General features: G+C 32.9%; 1 protein-coding gene across 1 annotated transcript in view; it reads left to right on the top strand.

Moving 5' to 3' along the window:
- Positions 1–16,321, top strand: part of TAF4 (TATA-box binding protein associated factor 4) — a 153,219-nt gene that overhangs the window by 123,338 nt on the left and 13,560 nt on the right. The window contains exons 5-13 of the mRNA XM_074288751.1: positions 2,686–2,805; positions 3,857–3,979; positions 5,975–6,064; positions 8,699–8,941; positions 12,195–12,342; positions 13,546–13,660; positions 14,016–14,185; positions 14,534–14,664; positions 15,630–15,755. Of these exons, the coding sequence (XP_074144852.1) occupies positions 2,686–2,805; positions 3,857–3,979; positions 5,975–6,064; positions 8,699–8,941; positions 12,195–12,342; positions 13,546–13,660; positions 14,016–14,185; positions 14,534–14,664; positions 15,630–15,755 (1,266 nt within the window). The remainder of the gene's footprint in view (positions 1–2,685; positions 2,806–3,856; positions 3,980–5,974; positions 6,065–8,698; positions 8,942–12,194; positions 12,343–13,545; positions 13,661–14,015; positions 14,186–14,533; positions 14,665–15,629; positions 15,756–16,321) is intronic.

Genomic DNA, 16,321 nt, shown 5'->3' with positions numbered 1-16,321 from the left:
ATCTATCCTTCCTTCCATCTTCTGTATATTTAAAAAAAAATTGTTGATTGATGAATTCCCTGTGCAGCCACATCATTATCTTTATGTAGCTTCTTTTATTCTTTAGCAGAATTGTTTGTGATCGTGTAAGACTTTAGGTCATCAGTTTCTATCTTTTTTTCAGCTATCTTTTACCCAGCTTTCCCCTTCTTATCTTATTAATGAACTTTATGATGGCATTGTCATTTGCTTCTAAGATTCCTATAATTTCTAATACAAAAAGTTTATCCCTATTTGTCAGAAATAGGTCCAGAGTAGCAGTTACTCTTCTGCCTTTTGAAGAATGAAATTTATTATGAAGGCAAGTCAATATTTTCTTAGCTGTTCTACTTGTATCAGAGACCTCAAGATGATATTTATTTAGTTAAGTTTCATCTTTATACAGTAGTTGAATTTTAGTCTTCTGTTCAAAGTTCTGCTTAAAGTTAGTGATTGAAGATTAAAAGAGACTACTTTAATAATGAGACTGATATAATAAAATATGGCAGTTGTATAGATGAATTAGATTATTAATTTGTTTTTTAAAGGTAAACACCCAACTTAAAAACTTGTACTTACAAAAGATTCCCCGTTATATCACATTTACTTGAGTTAGTAATTTTTAAAAGTTCAAATATCATATTCAGTTATGTCTCAATGTGAATTAATGTTTCTTTTTTCCTTTCAATATGTGAGGTCAGTTATAATAAGGTAATGCAAGTTTTGTTTGGAAGTAGGAAAAAGTAATTTGGAATGCAGAGCACCTAGAAAGTAAGGTGGGATGATAACAAAAATAGACTTTGGGAAATAACAAATTTTTTATAGAATTGGCCTTATTATACTTGAGAAATGGTTAGGAAACTCTTTCCCTTATTCCGTACCACATGACTGCCGTCTCTAGAATTAGTTTGTTCCTTTGTTTGGTATAGTCTTAACTACATTAGCAATTAGATAAGCTTTTGTGGGCTGGCATAAGGAATTTAAATTCCCATTTATAGCATTGCTTCTATGAACAAATATGTTCCAAACAATTTATCTATTAATGAGCTTCTGTGTATATCCTCTTCATTTATTAGCAATTGCCAGTATCTGGAGAATGAAAAAAGAATTATTTGAAGGCCAGGTTTGCAAAGAAAGAAAGAACATATGTAAAAACCATAAGTAAATATTCAGATATGTTCATATAAAATAGAACAGAAATCTTAGAATTTGTTTGAGAGCCTTCCATTTGAGTTATAAGAGGTTGTTAATATATGTTTAACTCTATCAGATTTGCTTGACAGACTTGTCAGTAGTCAAAGTAATAATTCCCTTACTCTTTTTTTTTTTACTATTTTATTCTTGCCTAAAACTATGCTTTCTGTTTATCATATCTTTTTTGAAGATTCTCCTCCTTGTGATTTGATGAAATTGGCTTTTGAAGTTTTCCCCTCCCCTCCCCTCCCCTCCCCTCCCCTCCCCTCCCCTCCCCTCCCCTCCCCTCCCCTCCCCTCCCCTCCCCTCCCCTCCCCTCCCTTCCCTTCTCCTCTCTCCTCTCCTCTCCTCTCCTCTCCTCTCCTCTCCTCTCCTCTCCTCTCCTCTCCTCTCCTCTCCTCTCCTCTCCTCTCCTCTCCTCTCCTCTCCTCTCCTCTCCTCTCCTCTCCTCTCCTCTCCTCCCCTCCTCTCCCTTCCCTTCTCCTCTCCTCTCCCTTCCTTTCCCTTCTCCTCTCCTCTCCCTTCCCTTCTCCTCTCCTCTCCTCTCCTCTCATTTCCTTTCCTTTCCTTTCCTTTCCTGTTGGAGACAGGATGGATGAAAAAGGGCCTAAAAGTTCTTATGAGATTTAATCACTTTCTCAAGTGGCATATTTAATCTGTTCATTGTTTTTAATTTTACATGAATCTCCTTATGGAAGGCATTCTGATATTTTTCAAGTATTATTCAACGCTATTAGTGAGTTAGAAAAATTTAAGGTAGGAGAATTTTTTGTAGTGTAAAGAGTACCAATTTGGAATCTATTCAAATTTTTGATTGAATAACTGTAAGCTTAAGCAAATAACTTCACTTCATCAGGTCTCAGTTTTCTCTTCTGTAAAATGGATGGAATAAAGAATTGGATTACATATTTCGGGTTCTTTTCAGTTCTGAAAGTTTGATTTTTGTGAATTAAAGATCAACAAATTTGATGAGGAAAAGGGATAAGGGAGACAGTGGTTTCTGATTTCCACCTTCCCAGAGTACTAGGAGCCCCCAATTTACTAATTAAAATAAATGTTATTAACCTTCCTGGTCACTAGAACAGATTTTAACATTGACTTCTTAAAGCCAAATTACTTTTAATTTCTAATTTTGAAAAGTCCAAATTTTATTGATAATTGACATAGGTACAAAGAATTTTTGTGTTAGCATAGTTCTATGAAACTTTAGAGACAAATGTTTAATGCTTTGTTATCTTATTCAAATTAGAGCTTGTGCAGTCTTCTGTTAATAAACCATGTTTGTAACTCACTTTAAACTTGAGTAGTGTTGTGCCATCCAGTGGTCAGGTTTCAGTATTGTAGTACCATATGATTGGTTGTATCTCTATTCCTAGAAGTGCTAGGAAGTTAAATAATTGTAGCTATGTCTGAAAGCTGACTTTGACTTCATGATGTGAGATACAATTACCAACTATTTCATATTTGTTGTAGCCTCAAATTGTTTTGGGTAGTACTGCACAGACAGCTGCATTAGGAACAGCCTCTGCTGTACAGCCTGGAACTCCTCAAAGGACTGTACAAGGAACCACAGCAACTTCTGCTGCTGCCACAGTAAGATCCTACTTTACTCTTCTTATTCTACAGTAAGGGTTTTTTTTTTACCCTTTGGTGTCAAGGATATCTTTTTGCCTTCTGGTGAAGTCTTTGAAGCCCTTCTTAAAATAATGTTTTTAATGGATAAAATATATAGACTTGCAAAGGAGCCAATTGTAGTGAAAATAAATATGATTTCCCCATCTAAGTTAATGGGCTTCCTGAAAATCTAGGCCATTAATTCCTTAGGGGTCCATGGACCCTAAGTTAGGAACACCTGCTCTAAAGAGATGTGTGAATACAAAATGATTTGTTGGTCAAGCACATTAAGGGTCCATTATATATAATTAAGAAAATTATTTAATTAATAATGATAGTTTACATAGCTATGTTGCTTTGAGGTATGCAAAATGCTTCTTGTTTATCATCCTCATAATTCATCTGTGAAGCAGGAAGCAATCTCTATAAATTCCTATCCTGATTTTGGGTTTGTGACATGAAATTGATCCTAGGTTTGTGAAAGTCATGCTAATAGAGCACAGAATTTTGAAAGACTTGTATAGGCTTAGTAATGGACTTTGTGTCTATTGTCTAAGGACTAGCCTACTTAAATCTGATTGACCAATCACTCAGTAGTCTCCCAAAGGGTGGAAGGATTGTCATCAGTATTAGTAAGAGGAATATCCTTATCACTGAAATTACAGATCTCTTAAATATTTTTGGAAGAGGAACAAATCAAAACTCATGGTATGGTTTTGCCTGTGATAAAAATCTCTGTTTGGTTTCATTTGCATTATAGATACACAGTGGGACATCAATTTATACTGTATTTTCACCCCAAGGCAAAGTTAATTTTTGAATATACAAAAAAAAGAACTATTTTATTTTGCTTTTAAAGACTTTCATGCCAGATTCTAGAGGTATGAATTTTTGCATCTTTATGGAAATAATTTTAGTTAAGAAATAAAAAGTAAATGAATATACTCCAGTGGGCTTAGGAGCTATTAATGAAAAATTACAATTTTAATACTTTTTTGGGTCACATATTTGTTTTTTTCATTTAACACAGGAAACTATGGAAAATGTGAAGAAATGTAAGAATTTTCTATCTACATTAATAAAACTGGCCTCTTCTGGTAAACAGTCTACAGAGACAGCAGCAAATGTCAAAGAACTAGTACAGAACTTGCTGGTAAGAACATTTTTGAACAATAATGTTTTGCTTTAGCATACATATTTATGCAAAAATAATTGTTCTATAGTATATGATTAAATAGGACAGGTGTGAAAAGAATATAAGACTCAAAATCTGGTGAAACTAAAAAGTATTATTTCACATGGTTATTATGGACTAGATTCTTTTTTTTTTTTTTTTTTTGTCAAAATTGCAATCTATTTTAGATTGATAAATTTACAGGGAGAAGTTTGAACCTTATGAAAACAGCTTTTGGAGGAAGCTCAAACCCAACTTTAACTCCAGCTTTGGCTATTTCCAAAGTAATCTGCCTTCAGGCATTCTCCTCATTCTTTCCCACCAGAACTCAGATTCTCCCTTTGGGATCTTGGGCTCTGATAGCTCAGCTTTCACCTTATTCACCTTACCCTGTTTAGAACTAGGCCTCCATGCCATTTCTTGGCACTTCTTGTGCCACACTCAAGCTTGGTTTACTTTGTCTTTCTCCTGTCAGAACTGCAATTCTTTCCCTGGGTCTGTGGGTTCTTATTAAGTTAATTTTATCTTTATTGGAACCAGGCTATCATGCTGCCTGATGCTGTCATGAGGTAAGCTACAATACCTGGCCATTTTCCATTGGTGCCATTGAAGGACCACGTCTCATTCCACTGGGAGAATTCTGGTTTACATTTTGTGCATTTCTGGGGAAGAAGAGATCAAATAAAGATAAAAATAAAGTGCAGGTATAGAATTAAAGACATTTTAATGTGTTAACAAGGTATTAGCACCTTGCTACCTCTTTATGAAGTGTGAAAAAATCCTTAATTGACTTATGATGGGAAACTAAGCTGGACAAAACATTGTCTAAGTTCTTAACAGACAATTGAGTTAATCAGTTTTAGACTGAGATCAGTCAGCTGGCAGCAAAGATAAATTGGATACACATTCTCTGTGGAGCATTTTAAGCAAGAAGCTTCTTCTAGAAGCAAGAAATGTAACAGAAAAGAGAGTTGACTATGGATTGAAAAGAGAATAAACTGTTACTTTTGAAAATTATGCTACAGAGAGATGAATTTACTGCTTGTTGTAATGTAAGTGCTAAAATAAGATAGCTCCTACCAAATCCAGTACCTGGTTACAGTGGCTTGGGGGCCATAGAGGACTATGGTAGTCAATTTGAACCTTCTGTAAAGTCTGGATTAGGAATACTGGTGAATATGAAGTCAGCTCCTGTCTGACCTTATAATCTCCTTGCATAGAGGAACATTGGGTTTTTGTAAGAGACCATAATAGCTTGAGCCCATATATAAATTTGGGATTTTTAGATCAGCAAATAGTAATAGTTATCTAAAAGTGCAAGAGAATTTAGAAAGAGTTTACATGACTTATGAACATACCTGTAGTGATTCACGAAAAATGGAAAAGACCCTATACTTACAGGAATATTAATTGCTTTGACCACATTTGTCTTTTACCTGTATGTTCCATTATCATTGTATTCTTAAATTTGTATCCATTATCCCTATTTGTAGAAGTTAATTGGGGAGAAAGAATTTGAACCCAGTTCCTTTGACTATAAATCCAACACCCTTTCCATTGTATCATGTTGTCTACACATTGTATTGCTGAGCAGCAATCACACTAATGTGAGAGAATTTTAGAGAAAATTTTGGACATACAATGTACATGAAATCTCTGTTAGGAAGCAAAAGTAGGTTGAATAAGATACAGCAATGCTTTGGTAAATCACACCTTGATAAATATTACCATATGAATTGAGAAGTATTGAGGACAAGAAAGGCAGTAATTTTTTCCTAATAAATTTTAAAACCTATGAAAACCAGAAATGTCATTATATTACTACAACTAGGAAGAGGTTTGGGGGGGGGGAAAGCTAGTTTTAAATTGCTAGAGGAAGGTAATGCCACTGAATACATATATTTATGTATTAAACTTTCCATTCTATTCAGCTGATGAATTTCATTATGGATGTTATTATTATTATTTTTTTAGGATGGGAAAATTGAAGCAGAAGATTTTACCAGTAGGTTATATCGAGAACTTAATTCTTCACCTCAACCTTACCTCGTGCCTTTCCTTAAGGTAATTTATACATCCTTAATCCTTTGGTCCTTTTTTTTTTTTTTTTTTTCCCTATATTCATGTACTTGGAACAATGAGAAGAAGCAAGGTTGTATTTTAAAGAATAAAAAGTACAGTAGTTCTAAAAGGTCAAGAATTTCAGGGGAATTAATGAAAAAAATGCAAATGAAGACTTAACTGTGCCAAACCTAAAACTATATTAAAAAGCAGCGATCATCAAAACCATTTGGTACTGCCTAAGAAATATAATAATCAATCAGTGGACTAGATTAGGTTCACAGAAAAAAAAAAGTCAATGATTATAGTAATATAGTGTTTGACAGGCCTAAAGACCCCAGTTTTTGGGATAAGAACTCACAATTTGACAAAAACTGCTGAGAAAATTAGAAACTAGTGTGGCAGAAAATAGGCATTGACCTACACCTAACACCATGTACCAAGATAAGATTGAAATGTTTTCATGAATTAGACATAGTGATATTATAAGCAAATTAGAAGGACAGAGATTAGTTTACCTCTCAGATCTGTGGAGAAGGAAGGAATTTGTGGCCAAAGAAGAACTGGAGTTCATTTTTGAACACCAAATAGATAATTTTGATTATATTAAATTAAAAAGGTTTTTTACAAACAAAACTATTGTAGACAAGATTAGAAAGGAAGCAATAAACTGGGAAAACATTTTTACATTCAAAGATTCTGATGAAGGCCTCATTTCTAAAATATATAGAGAATTGACTCCAGTTTATAAGAATTCAAGTCATTCTCCAATTAATAAATGGTCAAAGGATATGAACAGACAATTTTCTGATGAAGAAATTAAAACCATTTCTACTCATATGAAAAGGTGCTCTAAATAATTATAGATCAGAGGAATGCAAATTAAGACAACTCTGAGGTACCACTATACACCCTTTCAGATTGGCTAAGATGACAGGAAAAGATAATGACAAATGTTGGAGGGATTGTGGGAAAACTGGGACACTAATACATTGTTGGTGGAGATGTGAACTGATCCAACCATTCTAGAGAGCAATTTGGAAATTTGGAGAGCAAAAAGTTATCAAACTGTACGTACCCTTTGATCCAGCAGTGTTTCTATTGAGTCTATATCCCAAAGAGATCTTAAAGGAGGGAAAAGGACCCATATGGGAAAAAATGTTTGTAGCAGCCCTTTTTATAGTGGCAAGATACTGGTGCCTATCAATTGAGAAAGGTTGAATAAGTTATGCTATATGAATGTTATGGAATATTATTGTTATATAAGAAAAGACCAGCAGGATGATTTCAGAGAGGCCTGTAGAGACTTACATTGAACTGATGCTAAGTGAAATAAGCAGAACTAGGAGATCATTGTATATGGCAACAAGAAGATTATATGATGATCATTTCTGAATGGATGTGGCTCTTTTCAACAATGAGATGATTCAGGCCAGTTCCAATGATCTTGTGATGAAGAGAGCCATCTATATCCAGTGAGGACTCTAGGAATTGAGTGTGAATCATAACATAGCATTTTAATTTTTGTTGTTGTTGTTGTTGTTTGCTTGTATTTTATTTTCTTTCTAATTTTTTTCCTTTTTGATTTGATTTTTCTTATGCAGCAAGACAATTGTATAAATATGTATGCATATATTAGATTTAACATATATTTTTACCATGTTTAACATATATTGGATAACTTGCCATCTAGGGGAGGGGGCTGGAGGAAGGAAGTAAAATTGGAACATAAGGTTTTGCAAGGGTTAATGTTGAAAAATTATCCTTGCATATGTTTTGAAAATAAAAAGCTTTAATAAATTTTTTTTAAATTGCAAAAGTTCTAAATCTGTGTGTATATGTTTAAATTGAGTTACCTGCTCAGATTTTTGAAAGTCTTCTTTAAGTTTAGCTGCATGACAAAATTAAAATATGCTCCTTAAGAAAAGCTTCTCTGAAAATTATTTGACATCACAATATCATGAAGCAGTACATGCTTTGACTACCTTCTAGAAAATAAGGAAACCCGGGTTTCTGGATTTGCCAAGTAAATATAACTGTCAGTTGCTTTGTGGACAATTTAGGCATGAGTCCAAAGATTGACTAGAAGAAGGAAAGAGAATTTTTCTTATTCTGGGAGGCAGTTCCCTTATTCATATTAGGAATTAAAAACAAACAAAAGACTTTTTTAGCAGTATGTTTCTAGAGAGAAATTAGGGGAATACAAGTAGTGTTAGATTTTGTAATATTTTTGTTAATAGTAACAAATATGACATTAGAAAGTATTTTCATAGATTTAATGTTCTTTGTGGGTTTTAGGAACTACATGGAAGACATGGCAATATAGTATGAAGTAGCTTTAAACTAGAAAAAATGGTTTTCACTTAGAATAGTCAGTGACCAAACTTTTCTCTTTTTCCTTAGTGTTTTGGGAGACAAAAATTTTTTTTATAATGTGAGGCCTGATCCTGTGATTTTAATGTAATTATAATCCTGCTTGAAGAGTTTTGAAGGAAACAAACTTTGAAGTGGATATTTTACATTGGGAGGGGGGGGAGAGAGAACTGCCTTTAAAAATTATTTTTAAAAAATCTTTTGAAAAATCTTATATAATTTTTATGAGATGTGAGCATACTCCCATTTTCTTGCTTATTTCAGAGGAGTTTACCTGCCTTGAGACAATTAACACCAGATTCGGCAGCTTTTATCCAGCAAAGTCAGCAACAACAGCCCACAACACAAGCAACAACTGCCCTGACGGCAGTGGTGTTGAGCAGCTCCGTTCAGCGCACAGCAGGGAAGACTGCTGCTACCGTTACAAGCACTCTTCAACCACCAGTCATCAGTCTGACACAACCCACACCAGTCAGCGTTAGCAAACAAGGACAACCTACACCTCTGGTATGGAAAAAGGAAGGACATTTTCTATTAATTCGCAGTTGGCAGAGTGTTATGTTGCCTTTCACTCTTAAATCAAGCATTTAGCTCTGCAGAAACCTTTTTATGAATTGTCAAAGAAAAGTCCTGCTAGGAAGAAAATCACCTATTATTTTAAATAGTTAAAATCTATATGAGAGATTAAAGCCCTATAATTTTCCATTTTATTTCCCAGTAAAAAGAAATAAGCATAAGCAAATTGTTCTTTAACCATTGATATATCCATATTATAAGTATATATTATTGTTTTAAATGAATAATAAATGAGTCTTCGGTTTGCTACTGTCTTTGAGGTATATTTTAGTCAAATTTTCTAAGAGTTTTTTATCCTTTGAGAGATTATAGAACATTTTATAAATGTGAAACTTAGGCACTTAGTGATTTAGAGAGTTATTTGAGGTCATCTAGCATGTAAGAATCAAAAGTAGGAATTTAAATCTAGCTTTTCTACTGAGTCCAGTACTCTCACACATCAACATTTGAATTTATGTGGATTTTAAAAGTTGCGGAAGTTTTCAAGTATTCTCTTTCCACTGTACTTTTTTGCCCCTCATTCTTCCTTGACCCTCTCAGGCTTTTCTGTTATACCATGTTGCCTCTTCATAACTTTAGTAAAAAGAATCAATCCAAAGTATCAATTTGTTAGAAGCTTATTGAACAGAAAAAATGATGGAAGTCAAACTAAATTGAAGCAGATTTTTGTAAGCCATTCTCTCAACTACTAAAATTAAGCCATTTTTGCATGATCATTTGTTTGGAACACTTAGCAATACAATGGTAATTTTAAATAGTAAACAATAAATCTTTACTGATCATTTGTTATATTCAGGTCACTGGGATGAACATAGACATGAATGGGACAGTCTTTGCCTTTTAAATAGCTTAGAATTTAGGAGGGACCCACTGCATACCAGAAGTACAAGCACAGGGTTATGGATGTTCACAGCAAAGAAAGGCCACATGTAAACTTCTTGAGAACTAGCATTATTTCCTTGTATTTGTAGCCCAAGTGGCTAGCACAGTAGCAGGCACTTATTTATTAATTGATACTAACTTGATATTTTTAAAGAAATGACAATTGAATTGGATATTCAAGAATGGGCAGGATTTGGACAGGCAGAGATGAGGAAAAAGACATTCAAAGTAAAGAGATCAATATGAAAAGGTATAGAGGTGGGAAATTTTAGGGCATGGTTGTGGAGCATCTGCTTGTCAAGTTTCACTCACAGAATCCTCATAAATGGTACTATAAGAAGTTATATGATATAATGAGTGGGAAGAGAGCAGTAAATCAAAGTCAGTAGACTTGGATTCTATTTTTAGCTCTTATACTTATTAATTGTGGGACTTGGGACAAGGCACTTAACCGTGCTAACTAGATTTCTTTATTTGTAAAGTGAGGATAATATTTCACAAATTCATAGGGTTCTTTTGAGCATTTACAAAATGCTGAATAATTATAAATATGCAAAGTTCTAATATTAATAGTTTTATTGGAGTGGGTAGGTAAATTTGGACCACATTATAAAGAGTCTCGAATGCTGGGCTGAATAGTTTGGAGATAGATAATAAAATATTGAACTGACATGTTTGCAATTAATTTCACTGTGATCAATACAGAAAAATTAATTCCTATTAATCATATCTATTTTGATTGAAAAGACAAAACCCAAATAAGTATGTGAATTATTATGGGTGTTTTGTTTTGTTTTGTTTTTTGCTGAGGCAATTGGGGTAACTGACTTGCCCAGGGTTACACAGCTAGGAAGTATTAAGTGTCTATTAAGTGTCTATGGCCACATTTGAACTCAGGCCTTCCTGACTTCAGGGCTGGTGCTCTACTCATTGCACCACCTTGGTGCCCCTAAGTATTATTTTCTTAAAATAGTTTAGCAAGATAAGAATAAAAAAAGGTAAACTGTTACATGCAACCTCACAGTAATTTGCCATTTGTCAAAGTAAATGGAAGGGTGTATTCTTTTATTTTGACAAATATACAAATGCTGTTCTTTATATTTGACCTCAGTTTTGTTGTTGTTTAATATTATTATGTATATAACTCTAGTCAGTGTGTATGCACTTCATTTTGTACTACTTTATGCAAATCTTGTATTTCTATAGATTTTTAATATTCTTCATTTCTCATGAAAAATAATATTTTGTAACATGTTCTTACTAGTTTGTTTGATATTCCCTGATTATTAGGTATTACTAGTTTGTTTCCAGGTTTTTGTTATTACAAATAGAGTTGTTATGAATGTTTTTGAACAGGTGGATATTAAATAGTTTGAACAGCTTTCATAATTTTTCCCTTATCCTCCCAAATTGCTTTCTAAATTGTTAGAACAATAAACTTTTAACAACTAATGAATTGGCATGCCTGTTTTCCCATGCCCCATCAGTATTGAACAAATCTTTCATTAGCTTTGCCACTGTGATGGGGGTGAGAGCATAAGTCAGAATTGTTTTATTTGCATTTTACTAATAAGTGCATTTCTCTGATAATTAACAACTTTGAAGGTTTTTTTTTTTAATGGCTGTTGGAAGGTTTTTTTTAAAAAAACTGATTTTTCATGTCTTTGACTTTTATTTGTTGGGTATTAACTATTAATCTTAAATATTTGTGTTAATTCCTTGAAGATTTTATGTCAAAAAAGTTGTCACAGAAGCTTTATGTATTCTCCTCCATCCCAAATAAGGATCTAGTTAAATAACCTTTAAGAATAGAATTAGGGGCAGCTAGGTGGCACAGTGGATAGAGCACCAGTCTTGAATTCAGGACCCACGTTCAAATCTGATCTCAGACACTTAACACTTCCTAGCTGTGTGACCCTGGGCAAGTCATTTAACCCCACCCTCAGGGGAAAAAAAAAGAGAGAATAGAATTACAAATTAGTCATACAATTGCTAATTATATTTCCCTGTACCTGATTTTTTATTATGCTTATGTAATTATGTATAAATATATACATTTATAACATAAATACACAAAACAATCATATAGTTATACTTACATAATAAAAATTCAGATACATGTATACATATGCATATGTGTATTTATTTACAAATGCATGTGGATATATGTACATATATACATATTTTTCTAGGTAATAAGGAATCAATGTTTGATAATATAAGTAAATAACAGTATAGATTAGAAAGCATGGTATTGTCATTCTGGGAACATATTTAGTGTTTTTTGGCCTTTTTTCGCTAGGTTATCCAACAACCACAGAAACCAGGGGCATTGATAAGACCTCCACAGGTAACATTGACACAAACTCCTATGGTAGCATTGCGACAGCCACACAATCGCATTATGCTCACAACTCCTCAACAAATTCAACTAAATCAGCTTCAAACAGGTAAGTCTTCTTAATTTTGATTAGCTATTAAAGATATTTTATACATCATTGTGCATTAGAAGCCAAGGAAGGTGTATTTCAAAACCAGCAACCAGTATAACTCTTAGTCTTGTTTATTTTTGAAGCTTTTCTAAATTCTTTATTGATTGCCTATGCAATTACAGTAAAAATCAGGAAGATATTGAGCAATTTCCCTAACTGCAAATATAAGTTAGGCATTCTTTGAAATTTATCTCAAAGTAGTCAATTTTAACTTCTAGTATTTCAATTTTTTGGTCGATTTGTGACAGAGGTATGAGCACTTGCATTGTACTCCTCCCATAACTTTAAATATTATATGGTTTTTATCTATATTTCTCTGTAAAGCCTCAGGAGAAAGTTTAATTAATACACTGAAAGCCTTTCTCAAATTTAAAAAAAAAAAAAGGGTTTTTTTAGTGACAACAATGAAACCTGTGGTTTAATCTTTAATTATACTTCTTTCTTGTTCTGTGAACAGCCTGTTTCTTCTTATGATCTTCTGTTTTCTTGATACCACTACTTGTATACAAGTCCTCATTGATAATATTGAGTAGCATTCATCTTTCTGTTGCCCTTTGGTTATCAGCAATTTCAAATATTTTGAGATGATGATGATCCATTATTCATAGCCATATAGTATTATTGGGGCAGTATTGCTATTAAAAAAAAATAGACTGCAGGCTCTCTCTTTTCTATTCCTTCTTATGTTTTCTCTTCCTTTTTATATTCAAATCATTGTACTTGTATGTGCCCATCCAGAAAATATATACTGATGGACTAAATGAGTTGTCCACTCAATATCATTTTATGACTGTACAATATGTGTTTTTCATCCATTTTTTTTTGGTATGGTGTAAATGGTTTAACTGATCTCTTTTGAATAATTCTCAATTTAATCTGATCTTGTGATCAGAATAAATAAAATTATTTATGCTTGAAAATAATATATAATTTTTAAAGAGGAAAAAAATTAGTGCACTGTAGCCTTATTCTGAAGAAATTGTTTCAGAGGAAAACTTTCATTTACAGTTGAGGCTTGTAATCTTAAAGTGTATTCAAACAAATCTTAGTAGTTTAATTTTTTTTTTTGTTACCACTTACTTAAACATACAAATTCAAAATAAGAAACAAATGTGATAAAAATTTCAGGTTGTTTTCAGTATGTCTGTTTTGTTTCTGTAGTTCCTGTGGTCAAACCTGCTGTATTACCTGGCACCAAAGCTCTTTCTACTGTTTCGGCACAAGCAGCTGCTGCACAAAAGAATAAACCTAAAGAACCTGGAGGTGGTTCTTTCAGGTATGTATAATATTTTGTCACAAGTGCTTTTAAAGAAGCAGTCGGATTTTAAAAGCATCACTTAGTTATATTCTTAATCTTTGGTTTTGATAGATCTTGCCAAATCAGTCGATAAATCAATCAGTAAGCATTTGTTAAGCATCTCTTATGTGTGTTGGGCTTTGAACCTAACAGGTAATTTGCCTTTTTATTTTTTTAAGTTTCATTATAGTTTGTATTTTTAAGAGGGATTCTGTTTCTACTTCATTACTGTCTTCCCCCAGCAAAAACAAAAACTTCTTGGGAAAAATGTGTATGTACTCCCCCCATAAATCCACTATGCAGGTATAGTGATCTTTTCTCTTTTATTCCTCAGGGATGATGATGACATTAATGATGTTGCATCAATGGCAGGAGTAAACTTATCAGAGGAAAGTGCAAGGATATTGGCAACAAATTCTGAATTAGTGGGCACATTAACAAGATCTTGTAAAGATGAAACCTTTCTCCTTTCAGCACCTTTACAAAGAAGGATATTAGAAATAGGTATGTTGGTATTTGAAAGAATTGAATTAGTGTTACATATGAAGAGTTACTTTGACTAGTATTTTAGATTTTTAATAGGTATAAATGCTTACACTGGTCTTCATATGAATATTCATATGAATGAATTTGTACATGATTGCCTAGAATTTAGCATTTCACATTGATCATTATCATTATTTAGAAAGTTTGCATTATTTTTTTTTCTCCTACTGTCAGTTTGGAATACTTTTCTTAATATTTAAATGACTAGGGAAGAAAGTCAGAGGAAAAAACCAAACAAAAACAAATCATGGGGTGGAGGGATTTAAACCGCTATGGGAACTCTCATAATGTAAACTTTGACCCTAGGTAAAAAGCATGGAATAACAGAACTTCATCCTGATGTAGTAAGTTACGTGTCACATGCAACTCAGCAAAGGCTACAAAACCTTGTAGAAAAAGTATCAGAAACTGCCCAACAAAAGAATCTTTCTTATAAGGTAATGATACTTTATTTTATTAACAATGGAATTAAAGTGGGTGTAGGCAATAGGCTGGTTTTGTGTCATAGGCTATGTAGAAGTGTATTCAGTATAAACTAAGGGGACTGAGATAACTTAGTTGCCATTTATATCTCTTTTGGAAATATTTTCAGTTTTTCACAATAATAGTTTTCAAAGAAATTTTCATTGCTTTCAATCATGGTGTTCTAAGTTACTGAAAGAGACATGAAGAACTAATAACAGTTATATAGTAGACTAAAGAAGATTATTAGCAGATTCAGTGCTTTATCTTGTGCGAAAAGATATTTTTAAAATAATCACATCAATCTAGTCACTCTACAAGACTTTTTTATCCAAGGACTTGACATACTGAGGTGATTAACTAGTCAAAGGGATGCCTATATTGCTCCATATCCCATTATTTCATTTTTTATGCCTTTCCCTGATTGGTGGAAGATTGGAAGAGATTGTGATACCCATTGAGCTAAAATAACACCTACATTGAAAAACATAAATTTAAACACCATAAAACATCAAAATTTAATTTCACATTCAGAAATAATATTCATTGCCATTTTAGGAGGGAATACAGCAGCTAAGAGTAGCCTGCAATAAATAAACACTGTGAATTCCAGTTTATATTCATATAGTAAACATTCACATTTTTTTCTATTAGTTTATTTTTGTAAAGATGAAGGGTTTTCTTTGAGAACCTGGTGATATTCAATTTTTATTTTCTATTAGATATTACTTTCTTGATATTTGTTGTTAGACTTAAAAGTCATATTCTAGGGAGATTAGAGAACAGATCATATTTGCTTTGATGACTAAAAATGAACTCTAGAAAAAGGTCATGAAATGGAATTAGGATTAGTCATATGGAGTCTTGTTCAGGTGTATTGTGCAAACTTCTACATCTTATATTTTCAAACTTATGTTAAAGAGTTTTTGCTTACTTGTAGGATGATGAAAGATATGAACAGGCAAGTGATGTCCGGGCACAGCTCAAATTCTTTGAACAGCTTGATCAAATTGAAAAACAGAGGAAAGATGAACAAGAGAGAGAAATTTTAATGCGAGCTGCAAAGGCAAGTGTTTGGATTTCAGGTCTACTGGGATTTGTGGAATCAACAAGATTAAAAGGTTTTGGTGGCTCTCACTGTAGGGGACATTCATTTTTTTTCTTCATAAGAATCAGTTTGAAAGTCACTCTAATGGCAGAGGAAACAGGTTCAAATTCTGTTTTTTTGTTTTTGTTTTTAAACTTATCTGAGTAAGCATCTGATTGTTTTATTTGAAAAGTTTCCACTGAGGAATTTGGGAATGCTAAGAATTCTATCTCCAAGAACAGTACCTTTCTTCATTACTCGAATAAAACAAAAAAAATAAACCTACAAAGTATCATTGGTCAGGACAAAATTCTAAATTTGAGTTTTGTTCTATGATTTAACTTTAAAGTGTTGATTTGTAGATCATCATCAGTGTTATATTATTGGTATTATATTGTTTAGTAGGTCTAGGATGCCTTTCTAGTTTTATAGAAGATTTGATTCAGTTTTTTTGTAATTTTTGTGTTAAAGGTTGCATTTTGACCCAGAAAAAAGTGAGAATTCCCCCAGGTTGATTAAACCTAATTTTTACAAAACTTTTTAAG

This window comes from Sminthopsis crassicaudata, chromosome 2 (assembly GCF_048593235.1).
Source record: "Sminthopsis crassicaudata isolate SCR6 chromosome 2, ASM4859323v1, whole genome shotgun sequence".
Lineage (NCBI taxonomy): Eukaryota > Metazoa > Chordata > Mammalia > Dasyuromorphia > Dasyuridae > Sminthopsis > Sminthopsis crassicaudata.
This window is presented reverse-complemented; position numbering and strand designations above follow the sequence as displayed.